At 40.6% G+C, this 17,285-nt stretch overlaps 1 protein-coding gene across 2 annotated transcripts in view; it reads right to left on the reverse strand.

Moving 5' to 3' along the window:
• The window catches only part of LOC117956670 (nectin-2-like), a 273,954-nt gene that overhangs the window by 136,445 nt on the left and 120,224 nt on the right, over positions 1 to 17,285 (reverse strand). For both annotated transcript variants that reach the window (XM_034891867.1, XM_034891866.1), the window contains exons 3-6: positions 15,005 to 15,248; positions 4,199 to 4,492; positions 854 to 971; positions 138 to 286 (exon numbers count right to left, since the gene is read on the reverse strand). In XM_034891867.1, coding sequence (XP_034747758.1) covers positions 138 to 286; positions 854 to 971; positions 4,199 to 4,492; positions 15,005 to 15,248 — 805 coding nt within the window. The remainder of the gene's footprint in view (positions 1 to 137; positions 287 to 853; positions 972 to 4,198; positions 4,493 to 15,004; positions 15,249 to 17,285) is intronic.

The raw sequence follows: 17,285 nt of genomic DNA on the forward strand, positions 1-17,285 counted from the left end.
GCTGTGTCACCTGTTTGTGTTCATCATATTTGCAAGTAAATGTATACATGCATCTGTCCTGTGCTCTGTGTTGAGCACACTTCCACACATGTGCAGCATTTTATGTGCGTGTGTTGTTTTTAGTTCTAGGGACTCACCGATGACGATGGTGGTGATCTGGTATTTGCTGGCCCCGTGCTTGTTCTTGACCTCGCAGATGAAAGTGGTGTTGACGGCGTCGTCCACCTTCCTCACCGTCAACTTGTTGCCGCTCACCTCCACCGAGTCCGGCAGAGCACCGGACGCCCTGGGGAGAAGGTAGCAGGAGGGACAGGAAGGATGGATGAAAGGAAGGAAGGAAGGAGTCCAGGGGGGTTGAGTGGTGAAGAGGAGGAATGGATGGGGAAAAAGAAAAGGATAGGAAAAATGAGGGATAACAGAGGAATAAATAAGAAAGAGGACAGAGGGAAGAAGAAAAAAACAGAGAGGAGACCATATGTTTGGAGTTATTGAACAAGATGAGATGAAACAAAATAATATCAAAAAGACAAATCGATATGAGAGAGGGAGAGGAGGCAAGAAGAGGAAAATAAGAAACAGAGAAAGATGGGGGAATGATAAAGACATGAAAAACAAGGAGAAAATAAAGAGACTGTTTATGTATTCAAAGACAGCACTGATATGAGCAAAAGACATGGGAACAGCATTTGTTTCTTATCTGAAAATCACTATGAAATGATCCTTAAAGGGGAAGGATTGGTGCGCAGGCTTCTGTCGGGATTACAGCAACAATTAGAAACTCTGTCACACTCTCTCCAAGGGAGGTGGAGGCAAGCGTGTCAACATGTACAGATTGACGGAGTGGGTTCCTTACGCGGTCCAGGTGACAATGGTGGGCGGAGGGTTGCCGTTGGCCATGCAGATCAGCGCGGCGCCTGAACGGCCGACGTACCAGTTGTTGTCGTAGCCCTCTATGGAAACAGAGGGGGGGACTGAGAGAGAGAGAGAGAAACAAGAGAGTTGAGAGTTGATAAACAAGCATGCAATTTTTTTTTCATCACCTATCAATGAAACTGAGATTCACAAAGATTTTTCAGATTTTCTGCTGAGGTTTGCTCAGAATTCACAACACAGATCCCTTTGCCAACGCCTGTTTTTCTTTAAGCTAAGAGGGAGTTAGCTTGACGAATCATAGGGTTCAGGGAAATAGATGATATTTATGGCTTCATAAGTTCATATGAACGTTCTCATTTTTCCAATAAAAAAGATTTGGCACATAGCACATTCAATGTTAATGCCATTTGTCTTAATGAATTTGTCTAATGAACAGCATTGTTGATGTTATTTGTTTATGCTATTTCCTAAATCCTGTTGCCTTCAGGGCCTTGGACTTGAAACTTAGAACATTAAGACACTTTATAAATCTATATTTTAAAAGACCCTTTAACTTTTTTTTAAGGATCAACAGATGTACATACTTATACAAACATACAAATATACATATTTGTGAAGTTCATAATGACCTTTGGGTCAAAGCCACAAGCATCTTTTCTTACAAAAAGTGTACAGTGCACTGTCAGAGGGTGTTGGAGGATTAATCATAAACACTATGCCATCAGACTGTCTTCATGAATCTCTCCTTACAAGACAGAAAAGGGATGGCATGCCCTGTGTGTATAGTGACGTGAGAAATCTGTGCTGTAAAAAAACCTCACTACTTAAAGAGCTTTTCTCCCTTTATTTAAGGCACTCTCACACTGGAAGAATGAGAAAATCAGTTAGCGTCACTCTCATAAGAATCTTATTTTACAGTGAAAGCAAACCAAAGTGATGTGTGTATGAAGTTAAAAAACCCGCAGAACAGAAAAGCTTAGCTCTCTGTCAATCTCTCTTTCTGAGAGGGTAAAAAGAAAGAGGGAGAGAGAGACAGAGAGAGAGGAGTGTGAGGTTAAGTGTGTGTTTCTCCTAGAGAGTGTTGACCTATAAAAGCTGATGTAAGTTAAACAGCAGACAGGAGACATGATCCCTCACACCATCACTAAACTAACACATACACAGTGAGGAGTCACAGTGTGTGTGTGTGTGTGTGTGTGTGTGTGTGCGTGTGCATCGGCACTCTTTGTGAGGACCGAGTGTCAGAGAGAAGACATTTTTGCCGTTCTTCACCACAATTAAGGGTTGGTTTTAAAGTTAGAATTAGGTTTAAGTTTAGAGATACAAAGTGAGTGTCCCTATAAGTACAAACATGTTGTCTTACAGCTCACAGCATACACATCAACAGCTTGACCGGTGAGATGCCTCAGCTTTCTTTGTGTTCACATTTGAGTGATTACATGTGTGCATACACCCAAGCACGCACGCGCACACACACACACACACACACACACACGATAAATCTGATTACATACACACATAACAAAATGGCAGATTATTAAAAGAGGCGGAACAAAGACGATCTGTTCCATCTTTGCAGTAAATGGCAGCGAGGTCACACAGTTGAGACAATGCTGTCAGCATCCCTAAATCTTTGTGAAGCCCCATTGAACCGCTCTGGTTTTTTAATCCTATGAAAATTAATTAAATTACATGAAAGCGGCGTGCATGTGTGTGTGTGTGTGTGTGTGAGAGTGTGTGTGTGTGTGTGTGTGTGTGTATAAACATGAGCATTAGTAGCTTTCTATTCTCCTCGAGTGCAAACATTTTGTGAAATTTCCTTTTAAGAGCTGTTCTTAAAGTTTGGGCACAGGTGTTAAAATGAGTGGTCTGTCCTTAAATTTTAAGCAAAATCTTTTAAACATTCCGGATTAATTTGTCACAATCTGCTTAAAAAATAAGGAGAAACAGTGGAAAACACACAGACCTTGAAGGATGAGGTGGTATGATTAATCATGGCAAGGATCACAATAACAAAAATGAAAGGTAGATGAAATGTCATTATGGTAAGTTGACTGTAATGTAAGTATTCCAAGGAATTTGTTAATTAAAATGTTTATTAGTCAATCGTTAATGGAATGAGGGTTAATGTGGTAAGCATCATATAGCTTAAAGAAAAGGTTGAAAACAGCTTAAGGAACAGTTGGTTTTAGGGGGGGTTTCAGTACAAAAAGTCCCAGCAGCCAATAGCACTATGACCTGCCCCAATAATGAATCAAATGCAAAGTACATGAAGACAGAGAGGACATTTGTCCTCCATTACCATGTACAGTTAGATTACAATCAGACTCTGTGCACTAGTGGTTACATAGTGTATGCATATGGGCCTTTACACAACCATGCATTACAGAAACACTGACTTAAAGCAATGAAGAATTGGGTTTATTTGTATTCTTGTGTTACACCCACAGTTTTTAAACTATGCAAAACTGAAAATGTGTTCCCAGATGTTACAGCAAATAGACCAGATGTTTTTGTTATTTAGATCATGAGAGAAGTGTCTTGGAAGTGTTTCAAAAAGAGGGAAGGAGAAACTGCTGCACACTAACATTAAAGTATAATCTCCTCATCATTATAGTCTCACAGCTTTGATATAAATGTGGGCTGATTGTTTTTATATTTGGCAGTCTGTGAAATGTCAATGGATTAGTGGTGAAGGGTCTGCAGGTGTCTGCCAAAGTGAAGGTCTACAGGCCCTGGCAAGGCACTGGTCTGTGTCTAAATGTGTTGGCAGTTGGATCCGGGTTATTTGTATTCTTACTTGGACCCATGATACATTGTAGCATGCTTTATTTATGTTAATATAGTCTATATCGACGACCATTTGCAGGGTAGTTCCAGTGCCGCCAAAAGTCCCGTTGGATGTCCCTAATTTTTGTCCTGATGTTATTCACCTTCAACTTTCTTTGAGTTTTTTGTTCTTTGTGTGAATTCTTAACTCCGGTGAATTCATGAGGACTACAGAAACTTCTCCTCGGATCTCTTCAGGGTAAATCGAGACAGCTTGCTTTATCAGTTGAATCAGAGTTTTCTGTTGCACAACTAAAACAACTTTTGAATGTACACGTTGCATCCAAACAAGTCCTTTCCCGAGGCTATTTTACAGAAGCATTGTTGCTCTGTCAAGCCAGAGCCCGTTTTTCTCCCATCCCAGAATGCTGGGTGGACTAGCAAGACCCTCCGCCACAGCCCTGTAGAGGAAGGTCTGGCAATGCGTGATTATGTTCAAGATTACATCATTATCTAAACACAAGTTAAATTATTAAAGTGTGTGTGTCTTCCTTACATTCCACCGAGAGCTTGACAGGGTAAACCCATGGCTGCTCCTGGGTCCTCTGGTCAACAATGCAGGTCACTTCCCTGCCGTTATCTGCCGGCGTGGGAACCAGCCGATACTCGCTGCGCACCGTCACAGTGCCGTCCGGCCCGTTCGTGGTGCTGGTTGAGTGGTTGCCTCCGACCGACGCCAGCCACTTGATGGTGGCTGCCGGTTTGCCTTCCGCCGCCTCGCACTGGGCCACCACCACCGACTTGGTCCCGGCCTGGACGGTCACAACGTTGGCCGAGTTCTTAGGCTTGGCTAGGGACAAAACACGAGGGAGACAGGTGGTGGGAAAAAAGGTAAAAGTCAGAAAAAGAAAAGAGAGGGACAAAAATGTGCAGCAGCAGGAGAGAGATGAAAAAAAGGGTAGCGAAAAGGAAAAGACATCCGACATGAGGCAGAGGAGGAGAAGAAGAGGAAAGAGGGCAGGGAGACAGCAGAGGAGGAGGAAGGTCAATCAGTTTGTTGTGCATGTTCTGTACACTGTGACATCCTACCGTGGCTGAAATGAAACTCTGGGAGGGGGGTAGGCCCTCTGGTGTGACCCTAGGCCACTCAACATCCCAGAGAAAGAAAGAATAAGTACAGCTAGATTCTTAAGAAGTCTTGCAGTATCCAAATGATGGAGCATTGCAATTTTTAAATCCAGTTTATGGGTTTTTGCAGGATTTAACGACAGCAGGAATGCGCTCTTAAAATAATAATCCCAAAACAAAGCTCATAACTTGTAAATTTATGAATATATTGCAAACCAATAGGTTATAAGTGAGCTTCATCTTCACAGATCTTTTGCAACATTGTCTCCCAATTGTAGTGAACCATCAAATACATACGGCTTCACAGCGAAATGCAAACCCTCGCTCGTCCTTCTCCCGTCACATTAGCTCTGTCAAATCAAACTGGACCTGTTCTATGAAGTGGTTAATGTCCCATGAAAATGTCCTTCCTTTCTTAAAAGAAAAGATCCAAACTTGGACACACTTTCAATAAATCAATCCGTAAATGTCAGTGAATTCCATTATTTTGAGATGTCAAGTGGTGCAATTTACTTTTTTTCTGTTGTTACCCACTCTTCTTAAACATGCGTCACGTTGTACTGCAGGATGTGATTTAGGACATTTCCCCAAAATGCCTTTCAATCTCTTGCATGCGGCTGTGTACTGGGACAGTAATGGACATAATGGGATTGAAAGACTTTACTACAAGAAAAAATAAGGCAATTATTGAAAACACATTTTCTTTACCAGTGCATTGGCGGCTGGTTAATTGAGGCTAATGTCAGTGGAGAAATTGGTTTGTGTGCGAGTTGTTTGGTTGAAGAAGCTTGGGCTGACCACGTTTAAATTTCTAATAATTTTTTTTAATGTTTGATAAAGTTCTGCTACAGCTGGACTGCAAATATGTCAACATAATGGTGTGCTGTATTATTTATGATTTAAGAAATATGTACAACCAAACAACAAAATAAACCTAAAAAAGCTACGCATATCATCAGCCTACAAGCATCACCCTCAACGGTGTAACTTGTTTCTTCAGGTAGAAAATACTGTAATGACTTTAAATGTATCCATTGGAGGTTTTATTTTTAAAGCTGTTGTTGTGCAAATATACACAAGAATCAAAAATCATAGATATGCTCACAGGGACAAATGTTAGCAGGCTGCCTGAATAAGTCCTTAAGATACTGAGCATGCAAGCCTGGACAGCAGGACCTTTTTTCAAAACCAACAAACCAACATTGACATCATACCGCTGTGCGGTCACCTTGTCGTTTCATTTCCTATAAATATTTCTTAGGTCAATTTATAGATTCTTTTTGAATAGTGGAAGATTGGGTCAGTTGTATCATATATGATATCAAATTAAAATCCAGGCAGCAATAACAAAAACGACATTTTATCATTCTGAAACCTGATGATATCATAGGACAGGAGAAGAACCGAAGAGCCGATATAGACGTGGAGCACTGAGATGAAACAAGTCGGGTGAGAGTTCAGACATGGAGATAAGCAGAAGAGAGGGGAGAGGTTTAAACAGTGACGACGATGGAGAACAGAAAGAGAGACTGACCGTGTAGAAACGAGAAGAGAGTAAAGCAGAGTTGTGCCAGAAAGGGCTTTGGAATAATCTGCAACTTTTAACAAGTCGAGAGTATCCATCCCTGATGTGTTTCGTGACATTGCATCCAATTGGGCTGGCTGCTATTCATCACATCAGTTTGAGGCATTCTGAGTACAAAGTAATTAGAATGCAAGCAGGAAGCTATGCTAACTGAGCTGAATAAACACTGCAGCCCCAGCTGGTATGGTTTCTCAGGATCCTTTAGCAAGGCAGACGCTTAAATGCTAACTTGAAACTGAGCTTTTTCTAAGACTTTCTAAGTCTTTCTCTTCGCCTTGGCAAACAGTTACAGATCAAGGCCTGTGACTGGAAGATTGCCAGTTTGAATCATAAACTAGTTGGGCATATCTGCCAAGCGCGAAGATTTGTAACAGAGTGTGAAGCCGGCTGTTGCTGAATTGAGGTGGCATTCACACAGGACAGCTGACATCTGTCATCAACAGAGAAATTGTGTTGAAACCACCCAGAAAGCTCTTTAATGAAGCCCAGAACTGACCCACATTATTACTTACTGTTGGCCGATATTCTGCCGTGCAATAACAGTGAAGAAGCAAAGGTACCAACTTAACCTTGATATATTGTGCAGAGCTAGACCAGATCTCAGCCACACTAAAGCCTTTTTTGAAGACACAGCTTCTAAACCAGATTACAAGTGGTTTGTTGCACATGGCCTAGTATGCAAATGATGCGCATATCTTATATGTGGTTGGTTAGAGACGGTCCATTTGAGGACCAAAACCCCCTTACCCTTGCCATAACTGACCCATTTATTTTCTTAAATCAACATAAGTTGAGCCAGAACTTTTTCTTATCTGGGTTGAGTTGAAAGTGTGCAGCTTTTGAAACCTTTTGCAGCAATCCGTACAGATTGTGGAGGTTTATAGTCCATTTACACATCCCATTTTTAGCAGCCTGGCTGTATGGATGACAATGTCAGTGGGTTGGTCCAGATTCAAAAATCCCAACAATTAATTAATAACTTGCCATGAAATTCTGTAAAGACATACATTCCCTGACTGTTTAAACCCCTTAATCAAGTCAAAATTGTGTAATATCCAATATTTTGGTTTATGACCAAATACCTGAAAAAGTAAGGGCGTTCCCATCAGCCTCAGTTGCACTTGTTGGTGCTAATTACCAAATGACAGCATGGTAAACTAAGATGCAGGTTCCCATTGTCATTCTGAGCATGTTAGCATGGTTACGTTCCCATTTAGCTCAAAGAAAGGCTGGGCCTAATTAGAGCCTCACAGAGCCACGAGCATGCCTGTAGCTGTTAGTCTTGTAATTTGATCGATCAAAAGTCTAACTTTTGAGTAATCTTTGATATGCTGCTTATTGATATTGATACACCATCCCTGAAAGTCAATGTCATCCATCAACACATGTCCCTGTGTTTTGAATATGTCCCGAACGAGCTTCCCCTGACATAAAAACGGGTGAAAAAAAGAGACAGTAAGTAAACCTGACCACTCTCGGACGTTTCGACCTTTAGAGGTGTAGAGCTTTTATACACAGCACTGGAATTCCATCTGGTTCTAGTGTAACATTAAAACAAACTAAATCCTCCATATTTACATATATTATCTATTGTCACATATATTATGGACTACAAATCGCCACCTGTGATCAGCTGTGTTTTCAACATTAAGTAGAATCACCAAACAATGTCCGGCAACACCCCAATTGGGCCTGCAGAGCAGACATATTTGGATATAATAGCACTGGTTAGTGGCAAATATCGCCGTTTCCTCCTTCTCTCCCTCCCTAAACATGGATTTATTCACTGCTGTATGCTGATATAGGAAGCCAAGTGATGTGTTTTTTATTTTCTACTTTGCTGCTTACATTAGCCAAAAATCAATAAAGGCTTCTGGATCTTGTTAAATTTGGGGAATTCATGTCTCACAAGCTGCCCAGGTTTGTAAACATCTTCTCTCAGCTTGACACACTGCTGTTAAATATTTCCAGACAAGAAACATCTGTTTGGCTGTACAGTATGTCTCCTCAACTATTACTAATGCATGAATAATCAAGGAACAACATAGAAGTTTATACTGCAATTATTATGCGGTGTGCTGTTTTGGCAACTCATTATTTGCTGCTTAAAATGTTGACAAAATGCATTAATTCAAGCTTTGGAGTCCAAAGCTTAAATGAATGCATTTTGTCAGCATCACTTCTCCCACTGAGTACAATGCTGCTCCAATTATAGGTAACTTAAAAACATGATACACAGTAGTTATGTGCTAATAGGGCCAATTACTCAACTAATTCACTCAATTTGTTTGTTTGTTTAATTTGGATCCCCATTAGCTTTAGCAATAGCTAAAAGCTATTCTTCCTGGGGTCCTTTAATCGGCAATTAAAGTTGATGTTATTTTCTGACAAACTTTAGTCGGTGTTTTAAAAAGCCCAATAACTTATTTGCATATCAAGCCTAAAATAGACCCATCCTCTTATGTTTCCCCCTTTATAAACGGCAGTGAAGGGGATCACCACCATGTATAAGAAGCAATCGGAGGCTGTTTTGAGAATCTCACCCTTACTGAGCGGCCCAGCCCTTTATATATTTTTCTGTACGTGGCCCTCGGTGAAAAAAGTTTGGACATCCCTGCTTTCATCTTATCTAGCTCATTCAAGCTTGAAAGCACTAGCCTAAGTGCTTAAATTGTGAGACAAAAATAGGAAATCAATGATAATTTCCAGTCTCACTATTGTTATGCAACAACTAAAAACTGCTGAAAACACATAATTTTGACTTCTCAACCCAGCTCAGATACGCCTCTTGAATACAGATACAAAAAGCGCCTTAAGGCCTCGCATTTCAAGCCCCTTTGTAGTGCTGCATTTAACTGCATTCTGACTGATTCAGTGCTCCTACTTGAGGGCAAATGTGAACTCAAAGGCATTTTTATTTTTTACCTTCCTCTGCCTGTTATCAACAACTCAAAAAAGAATGGTGGATGGTGTTCCAATGCACCAAGGTTGCTACACAGCAACATTTGTTATTGTGGTTTTGGTGTATCTGCTTTGTCAGTGATTGGAGAATGGCTCTATACTTGTTTTTGTTGTTTGTTGTAGTTATCTCTCCCTGCCATAAAAGTCCTCCTTAACCGAGGTTGCAAATAAGTCTTGGAGTCAATATCTTTCTATTTAATTAAAGTATGGCTTTGGAAAGGCCAAATAAATATACCGAACAAATACCCGCTGTGGTATGTAACCAGGGCTGGAACCTAAAATGCACAAAGCTGCACTTCTGTCATTTCTCTTGAACCTCCCATCATCCCAGGAAGGCTTGCTATGGACAAATCATATCTTTAGAACAAGACACTGTTTCACAGTCATTCACATTTTTTTCTCCTGGGAGCTGGCCAGTACAGCCACATTTTTACTGCCGTATGAGCAGCTGACTGGAGCTTTTAGGGTCATAATGCTTTACTAAGGAATTCCTGGACAGCCGATGTGGAGAAAAAAGAGAGCATTTATTCCTATGTTCAAATCAATGGCTAACCCATAACAGGAATATAGAGACTGAAGGCCCTATTTTAACGATCTAAGCGAACGGCGTGAAGCGCCTGGCACAGGTGCCTTTAGGGCATGTACAAATCCACTTTTGCTAGTAACGATGGAAAAATAGGTCAGTGCGCCAGGTGCACGGTTCCAAAGGATTGTACTTAGAGTCTTAATTAATTATAGGTGTGTTTTGGTGTAACATGCCATTAACCAATCAGACTCTCATCTCCCATTTCCTTTAAAAGCCAGGCGCGTTTCCACCTTGGCGCATTGCTATTATCATGGCGGATTTGCTGATTCATATTTTTCAGCTTTTGCATGTCTGTGTGCTGCTGCGCGACAGTGCGTGTCCCTGTGTGTGTAATAAGCACAGAGGTGCACGCTGCCATAGTTAGGCACGAGCCTAAGCACATTTCACTAATGCACTGTTAAAATTCAATGAAATTCTTCAATCCCCAGACTGGCAGGATACAATGTGGGTGTGGAAAGTGAAAGAGCAGCGCTTGTCCCTCCCTCATTACCACCACTGAGGTGCCCTTGAGCAGGGCCCTTAACCCCAGCCGCTCCAGTGGAGCTGCTCAGTGGCCAGCAGATCAGACTGTGGTTGTACTGGGAAGCTTCCAGGTTTGAATGTGTATCCGTGTGAATGTGACAGCTCGTCATTGCAAATGAGAAATTGTTCTCAATCGACTCTCCTGGATAAATAAAGGTTGTTGGTCAATAGTGCAATCACTTTCCGCTGCCTCAAGACAGCAATACGTCAAGAATGCACCTGAACACACCTCCCTGTAAGACCAGCACGCCCATAGGTGCATTTGCTATTTAAACGACGTGGGCGCTGGGCGGGAAAGATGGGGCCCTGCGACTTATGTCATACTACTACTTCCTCATTCATTAACACCATCACATCAAGGGGACGCACACATCTCATTTACATTTTGCTGACTTACACCAGTGGTTCTCATACGTTTTCACATGGAGGACCCCTAAAACTGACCACGGACCCCCATCTTACAAGACTTTGCCCAAAGATCCACTACCTGGTGGAATTTTTGCTTTTAGATGTTTTATTACAGAAAGTGAATGAAACCCATGACACAAAATAGTCACACAATCTCAAAAAGACAAACCTCAAACCCCTTGTTGTTGGGGACCCCTTTAAGGACTACTGGGGGTCCCACTTGGGGGGGTCCCACTTTGAGAACCACTGTCTTACGCATATTTTTCTAGACTAAGTATAATACAGACTTGAAAAAAGAAAGAACTACAACACTGGAACGCAGTCAGGACATGGCTTGTGGCTAATCTGTATTTCCATGCAGTGTATTTTTCTTGGGCTTTAGTGATGTAACTTTTCCAGAAAAAAAACAACTCTTTGGCTCCACCCATTATTGGAGCACCCCACCCTTAAGTTATTTCTGTCTGTGTGAGATAAATGTTTGTAGGAGCTACACTCTTTCACGCTGTTGATCCCTGGACTCCAGCCAGTCGGCACTCCACTCTTCTATCCTCTGGACTCTGTCTCGCTCTTCAAAACATTTTTTTTTTTAAATGAGCACAATATTTTACAATAAGGGCTAAACAACACTAAAACTGGTACTGAGCTACTACACTCTCCCTCATCTGCAATTGTATTTCTTTCCTGCTGGCTACACTATATCCAATAAGATGCCCTATAATTGGCTACCATCTATTTTCGTATGGTCCAAATGGAGGACGATTTTATATCATTCACAGCCAAGTGAGTGATTCTTTATTCACAGGCCAATAAGTGGTAATAAGATTGTCTGGCGGTGGTGCTGTATCCAATAAGTTATAATACGATTGGCTGTCACGATTATGTATTCATACTTAAATAAGTTCTGACATGATTTGGGATGCAGGTGGTTCTATATCCAATAAAATGTAATACGATTGGGTGCCAGCAGTTGAGGATACAATAAGTCTAATGTGATTGGCTCGTATGGATTCTATATCCAATAGGGTAAAATATGACTGTCTTCTAGTGACTTTGAGACACTTAGTTCGCCAAGTACATTTAAATGGACCAGATTCGGTTCCAGAGAGCTTGGCAGTGCTGCAACTCCAGACCAAAGGCGAGTAAGTGAGCTTTCCAGCAGGTATTTCCCAGTCTACCTCTGCTTTGTGCCAGCAGCAGCAGTTTAGGAGGCTTAGCCCACGTCCATCTGCAATCCCGCCAAAATGTTTTCTCTGCGAAACCAGCCAAGTTCTGTTCTCTGTGTCGAAGCATCCAGAGTGGATTTTGCATTCTTGTGTGAAGGTTTACTGAGAAAAACTACTGGGGGGGAAAACGTTACAGGCGTAGCTGTGAGGGGAGACTTGAAGAGAATTCTAAAACATACCATACTGCCTACAATAACTAGGTACTGTCATGAAAGTATTTCAATAATTGCCTCTTAGTGTGTCTCCACAGGGACTTACAGGACAACCTATGTGAACTATTTTAGTGCAGCAGATGAGGAATATCCAGACAAACATTTGAAGTTGCAACAAATTAAAACACACAGTGTCACCACACATGTAAGCATGCATACAATCCTATTTGAAATCCATTAATTTTTAAATTCTTCCTTTGGTTGTACAACAATAAAATAAATAAATTGCAGCCAATATGTGCACACAAAAAGAAAAAAAGGACTCAACCATCTCACCCTGACGTACAACGTACGTACAACTGGATATTACATTAAAAAGGAAAAAGCACCAGGCAGATGGCATTCAATTGCACAGAACATGAATTCAGTCAATGCACTGTTTCAGTTTAAAGTGCACTATATTAGATTGTCCCTTAAGCATGCCACTATGATAGGAGCTTTGAATGTATGAGCTCTTAATTGTGCAACCACTGACTCTACCATGGGAGATATGCTACAAGCACAGCACTTCCACATAACAATCAAGGGGACTGTTGTAATTCACATTGAAGCAAACGGTCTCCTCAGTGCTGTAAACTGCGAGAGAAAGACACCAGGCATCGGATTCCTTTGTAAGTAGCATGCAAACGGGAGGACATGTGGGCGGATGAATAACACCAGCTGTCTCCGATTACAATCAGGATGCTTCCCCTGCTAACAGCAACTAAACCACTCAGTTTAAAAAATCAAGACACAGAGGTAACTTTAAGCAGCTCTTCAGATTTCCCATTCTGGGCTGTCTCTGCTAAATGCTTGCGGGGGTTCAGCCTGTTGATAAGTGGGGAAGAGACAGAAAAGAAAAGCTGACAGGTGTGTGGAGTAGCTTACACATTATATTACCTATTATTTAATTAAAGCAGGAGATTTCAAAGTGTGACGCTGTAGACAACACTAAGACTATCTCAGTACAACTGCCGCAATTAAAAATGGTTTGGGTTCTTTGTCTGTCTGCAGGTTTTTAACACAGGGCAAATATCCATATGAGCATATAGAGGAGAATAATATAGGAATAGTAGTAGTATGAATACAGTATAAGAACCATGTCAATGGGAATTTCTGACTATTACTTATGTATGAAATACTGATAAAGAAACATAAATTACCTCTTACACTACTTGAGGTATACTGTTGGAGCTTTGGGGAATGTAAATGTGAAGTATAATGTTGCAAGGAAGTCAGTGAATTAGCTATAGTTGTTTACATTATGTGCAATGTGCTCCAGGTTGTACAGACTACAATCACTGAATCATAATGATACTGAAAAAACTTTAAAACATGATGATTCTCCAGCAGTGCTTGGGTTATGAGTTTTCTATGATTATTAAGCAGATTTCAACATAATGATTCATCAGAAAGTGTAATGCAGCATTCACTTGGATTCAAGGAGACTGCAGATAGCCAACAGACAGACCAGGGGGGGCAATCATATTTCATTGTTATTTTTTATTACATTTTTTATTCCTTTTCTTCTTTCACTATCTTCCCCACCCAATCCCAATTAGTCTTTAATTCAACTTAATTCTTTAGTGTTCTTGTCTGTTCTTTATACCACAATTACTACTATGTTTGGTTTCCATTGTCATTGTTTGATGTTGCCATTTGTTAGCACGCGTTTGGTCTATCTTATTTTATGTCACAAATAAAATAATAAAATTAATCAATACCTATAGACATATAAGTCACATACACCCAGTGTGTTAGGTAATTATTTGTCTGTGAAGGTTGTCAGTCATCCAGGTATTAGTTATCAAAGGAAGGATCAAAATCAAGGGGCAACTCAACTTGATTAAAGGTGCTCCGAAGACTATTCACGTTTCTTATGTATGAGACTTCGTCAGTTCTATCTCAACAGTCGGGTCATTGTCAAGACAATCGATACTGCTTCCTTAGTATGTATTAGTAATCCTTGGCTGAGGCCAAAGATGAACAACCATTGATGAACCAACAACCAGGATGTATTGTCAAGACAATCGATACTGCTTCCTTAGTATGAATCAGGCCACCTTGGCTGAGGCCAAGGTGCTCTGAAAACAAATGTCTTCAGAGTCCCTGTTAAAGTCCAGTTGCTTTTGATTGGAACCCATCCTTGGGTGATTCTGTAATTTAACATGGAAGACTCAGCCATAACCAGAATCACATAAGGATTGTGGTTCATATTTGTAATATTAACGTTTTATGTAAATTCACTAAGATTAAATGAAATAAATCCGGGTTCAGGTATTTCCTCTAGTGTAATAATGATAACTGTATTCATTTCGTTGTTCACCAATATGACAAGTAAAACACAAGTTTAAAAACCTGTTAGCTCAACCTGAGGACCGAGGTCTGGAATAAAGACTTCCTGTTTATCTTATATCGCAGAGTGCCTGCTGATCAAATCACATATGATACTTCACTTGAAGAGCCGTGTCTGAATCGGATTCTTTATCCCCCCCATCTCCTAGTGTTTTTCACGCTGCACCTAACCAGGATATACTCTGAGAATAATCGTCAAATCCGTCAAACTGCCTCTTCTTAGGGTATGGGTCCAATGGGAACATCTTTTATGAAAAAGCAGAGATAAGCAGATGGCTGGGGAGGCACTTGTCAAGGCTGATGTAGCTGAACAACTTTTGAAAACCTGTTTCAAACAGCCGCTTGTTGTTTCTGTTAACAAGGTTTATGTAATGTTACGTAGACACGTAACCTCTCTACTCACCGAGCATGATGAGGGTGGTCGTCCCCTGTTCGTTTCCAGAGGGGTACGTGGCGTACTCGCAGGTATACCGGCCGGCGTCGGACATTTTGAGTTGAGAAATCCTGATGGAAGGGTTCTCCAGACTGTTGTGGAGGAAGATGACTCGGTCCTTGAAGGATGGGTTGGGGAAACTCTGCCCGTACATAGGGTGGTATACAGCGATGTTGTCCCTTTGACCGTCGATGGGTTCCCATATCCAGGACACCTGGTGAGGACAGTTTGTGAAAACCAGTGGTTATCGTTTGCTCAATTGGGTTAAGAGAGTGCATTTTCTCTATTAGAGATTCAGAATGTGTTGATTTCTTTCACTTTACAGCCAGACTAATAAGATCCATGAACACAGAGGAGCTCTTTTAAGAATGGACAACCGATGCAGGGGTTTTCACTTTTGCCCCCCCACACACAGAAAATCCAGGCCCTAAAGAGCCCAAAAAGGTTTAAGAGGATGTAAATAGAAAGAATATAGTTGTTTTTAATTTTGGCACACTGGAACTCATAAACATGTAAAGGTATTTTATTGTGTTACCACTCAGTTGAAGGTTAAGATGACGTTACACTAAACCACAGAGGTTATATTGTGACAGGAAAAACGGAAGTGGATAAAGTGTTGTATTGACTGGCCACTGACTGTGTTATTCAATAAAGTGAGACAGGCAGTGCCGTCTTGGTTCTGGCATTGGAGGCCTGTGTTTCTTCCTTTTATAGTGAGTCCAGTCAATTTAATAAACCCTCGGTTACATAAATATGCTGAATCAAGTAGTTCTTGTTTGCAGTGTACCCATAGATGTGCAGACAACTATCACGGGAGTTATCATTGAGTGTCTTTTTTCTAGGATTTCTAAGCCTATATATGGATATGTATTTGCAGTGCACATCAGAGATAACGATATTCTTGGAGGGAGTAAGTCAAACTGAAATGGAATATGTGTATCATGACTCTGTGTTCAGATTTGACTCCATTTTAACTCTGAGAAGCACATACAAGGAAGACAAGAAAACCCATACAAAATTCACACACACACACACACACACACACACACACACACATGAAAGAATACAATTAAAAAATTAAAAAATTTAAAAAAACCTCAGCATTGATGCTCCTGTCCCTTTTAGGCATTAGTACATACTGCAGGAACAGCATCATTTCTAACATTTCTCTGAAAATGAATTTTAATCTGCCCTGTTCTTTCTCCCATGAATCCTGAAATGATTTCACTTTTAGTAGCAAAAACTCAATAAAAGGTGTTGGAGCAAGGAGCCAAGAACTATTGCAAGAGGAAATTAAAGGTTGCTTAGACCTGCAAACCTTTTCTCAAAGATCCCGTTTCCATTTTAAAGAGCATTATTTGAAAAAGATTCATGTTACAGGCTTTTTTTTTAAATGGTTTCTAATATGTAAAAGATATTGATTCCTGTTTTGGCTGTATGAGACTCAACCGCTAAGGAGAATACTGGGATGTCTTACCAAATTGATTTCCCTTTTGCTTCCATCTTCAAAGTGACAGCGTTAAATACAAACTACTGGCTAAAGTGCTAGACCAGGAAGGAAGGTAAATAAAATTCATCAATACACATTTAGCAAACATCTATTACATTTGTGACATCTGGAGGAGCGGAAGAGAGACAGGAGAGAGGGTTGAATGTTGCAAAGAGGAGACAGCTTGTAAACCACATGTCAGTGCAAATCAGTGAATACGACTCCCTTGTCAGCTGTAGATTGTAGAGAAAATATTATGGAGGGCCATTTAGCCCAAAATGCAATTTTTGTTTTTGTATGCAAACAAATTACATATTGATTCCATCCACAACTCAGAGGGGTATAGACCAGGATCAAACGGAACTAGCAAACAGCTCACAGCGTTTGCCTTAGTACTTGGTGTGTGAAAACTTTAAGGTGGCGTCAGATAATTTGTCACCCCAGATTGATACAATAACTTGACTTCCAGTCCATTGTTAAAATGATATGATCTGTGAGTAGAAATGTAATCAGAATACAGCACAGAAAATCTTTTCAGAAATTCATTTTAATTTTAAACAAATTGTATATCAGAATACAATAATTTTGTGTAGGCTCAGCCTGCCACTAAACAAAAAAAAAAATTCTAGTGCTGATTCCATGGAATTTTTGAGTTGTCATGGAAACATTAATTGGTCATGTGACAAGGGCTGGAAAGATTGGCAGACCAGGCAGCCAGGTAACAGTACTCAGATCCATTGGAAATCACAATTCCCAGATTAG

This window comes from Etheostoma cragini, chromosome 14, assembly GCF_013103735.1.
Source record: "Etheostoma cragini isolate CJK2018 chromosome 14, CSU_Ecrag_1.0, whole genome shotgun sequence".
Classification (NCBI taxonomy): Eukaryota; Metazoa; Chordata; class Actinopteri; order Perciformes; family Percidae; genus Etheostoma; species Etheostoma cragini.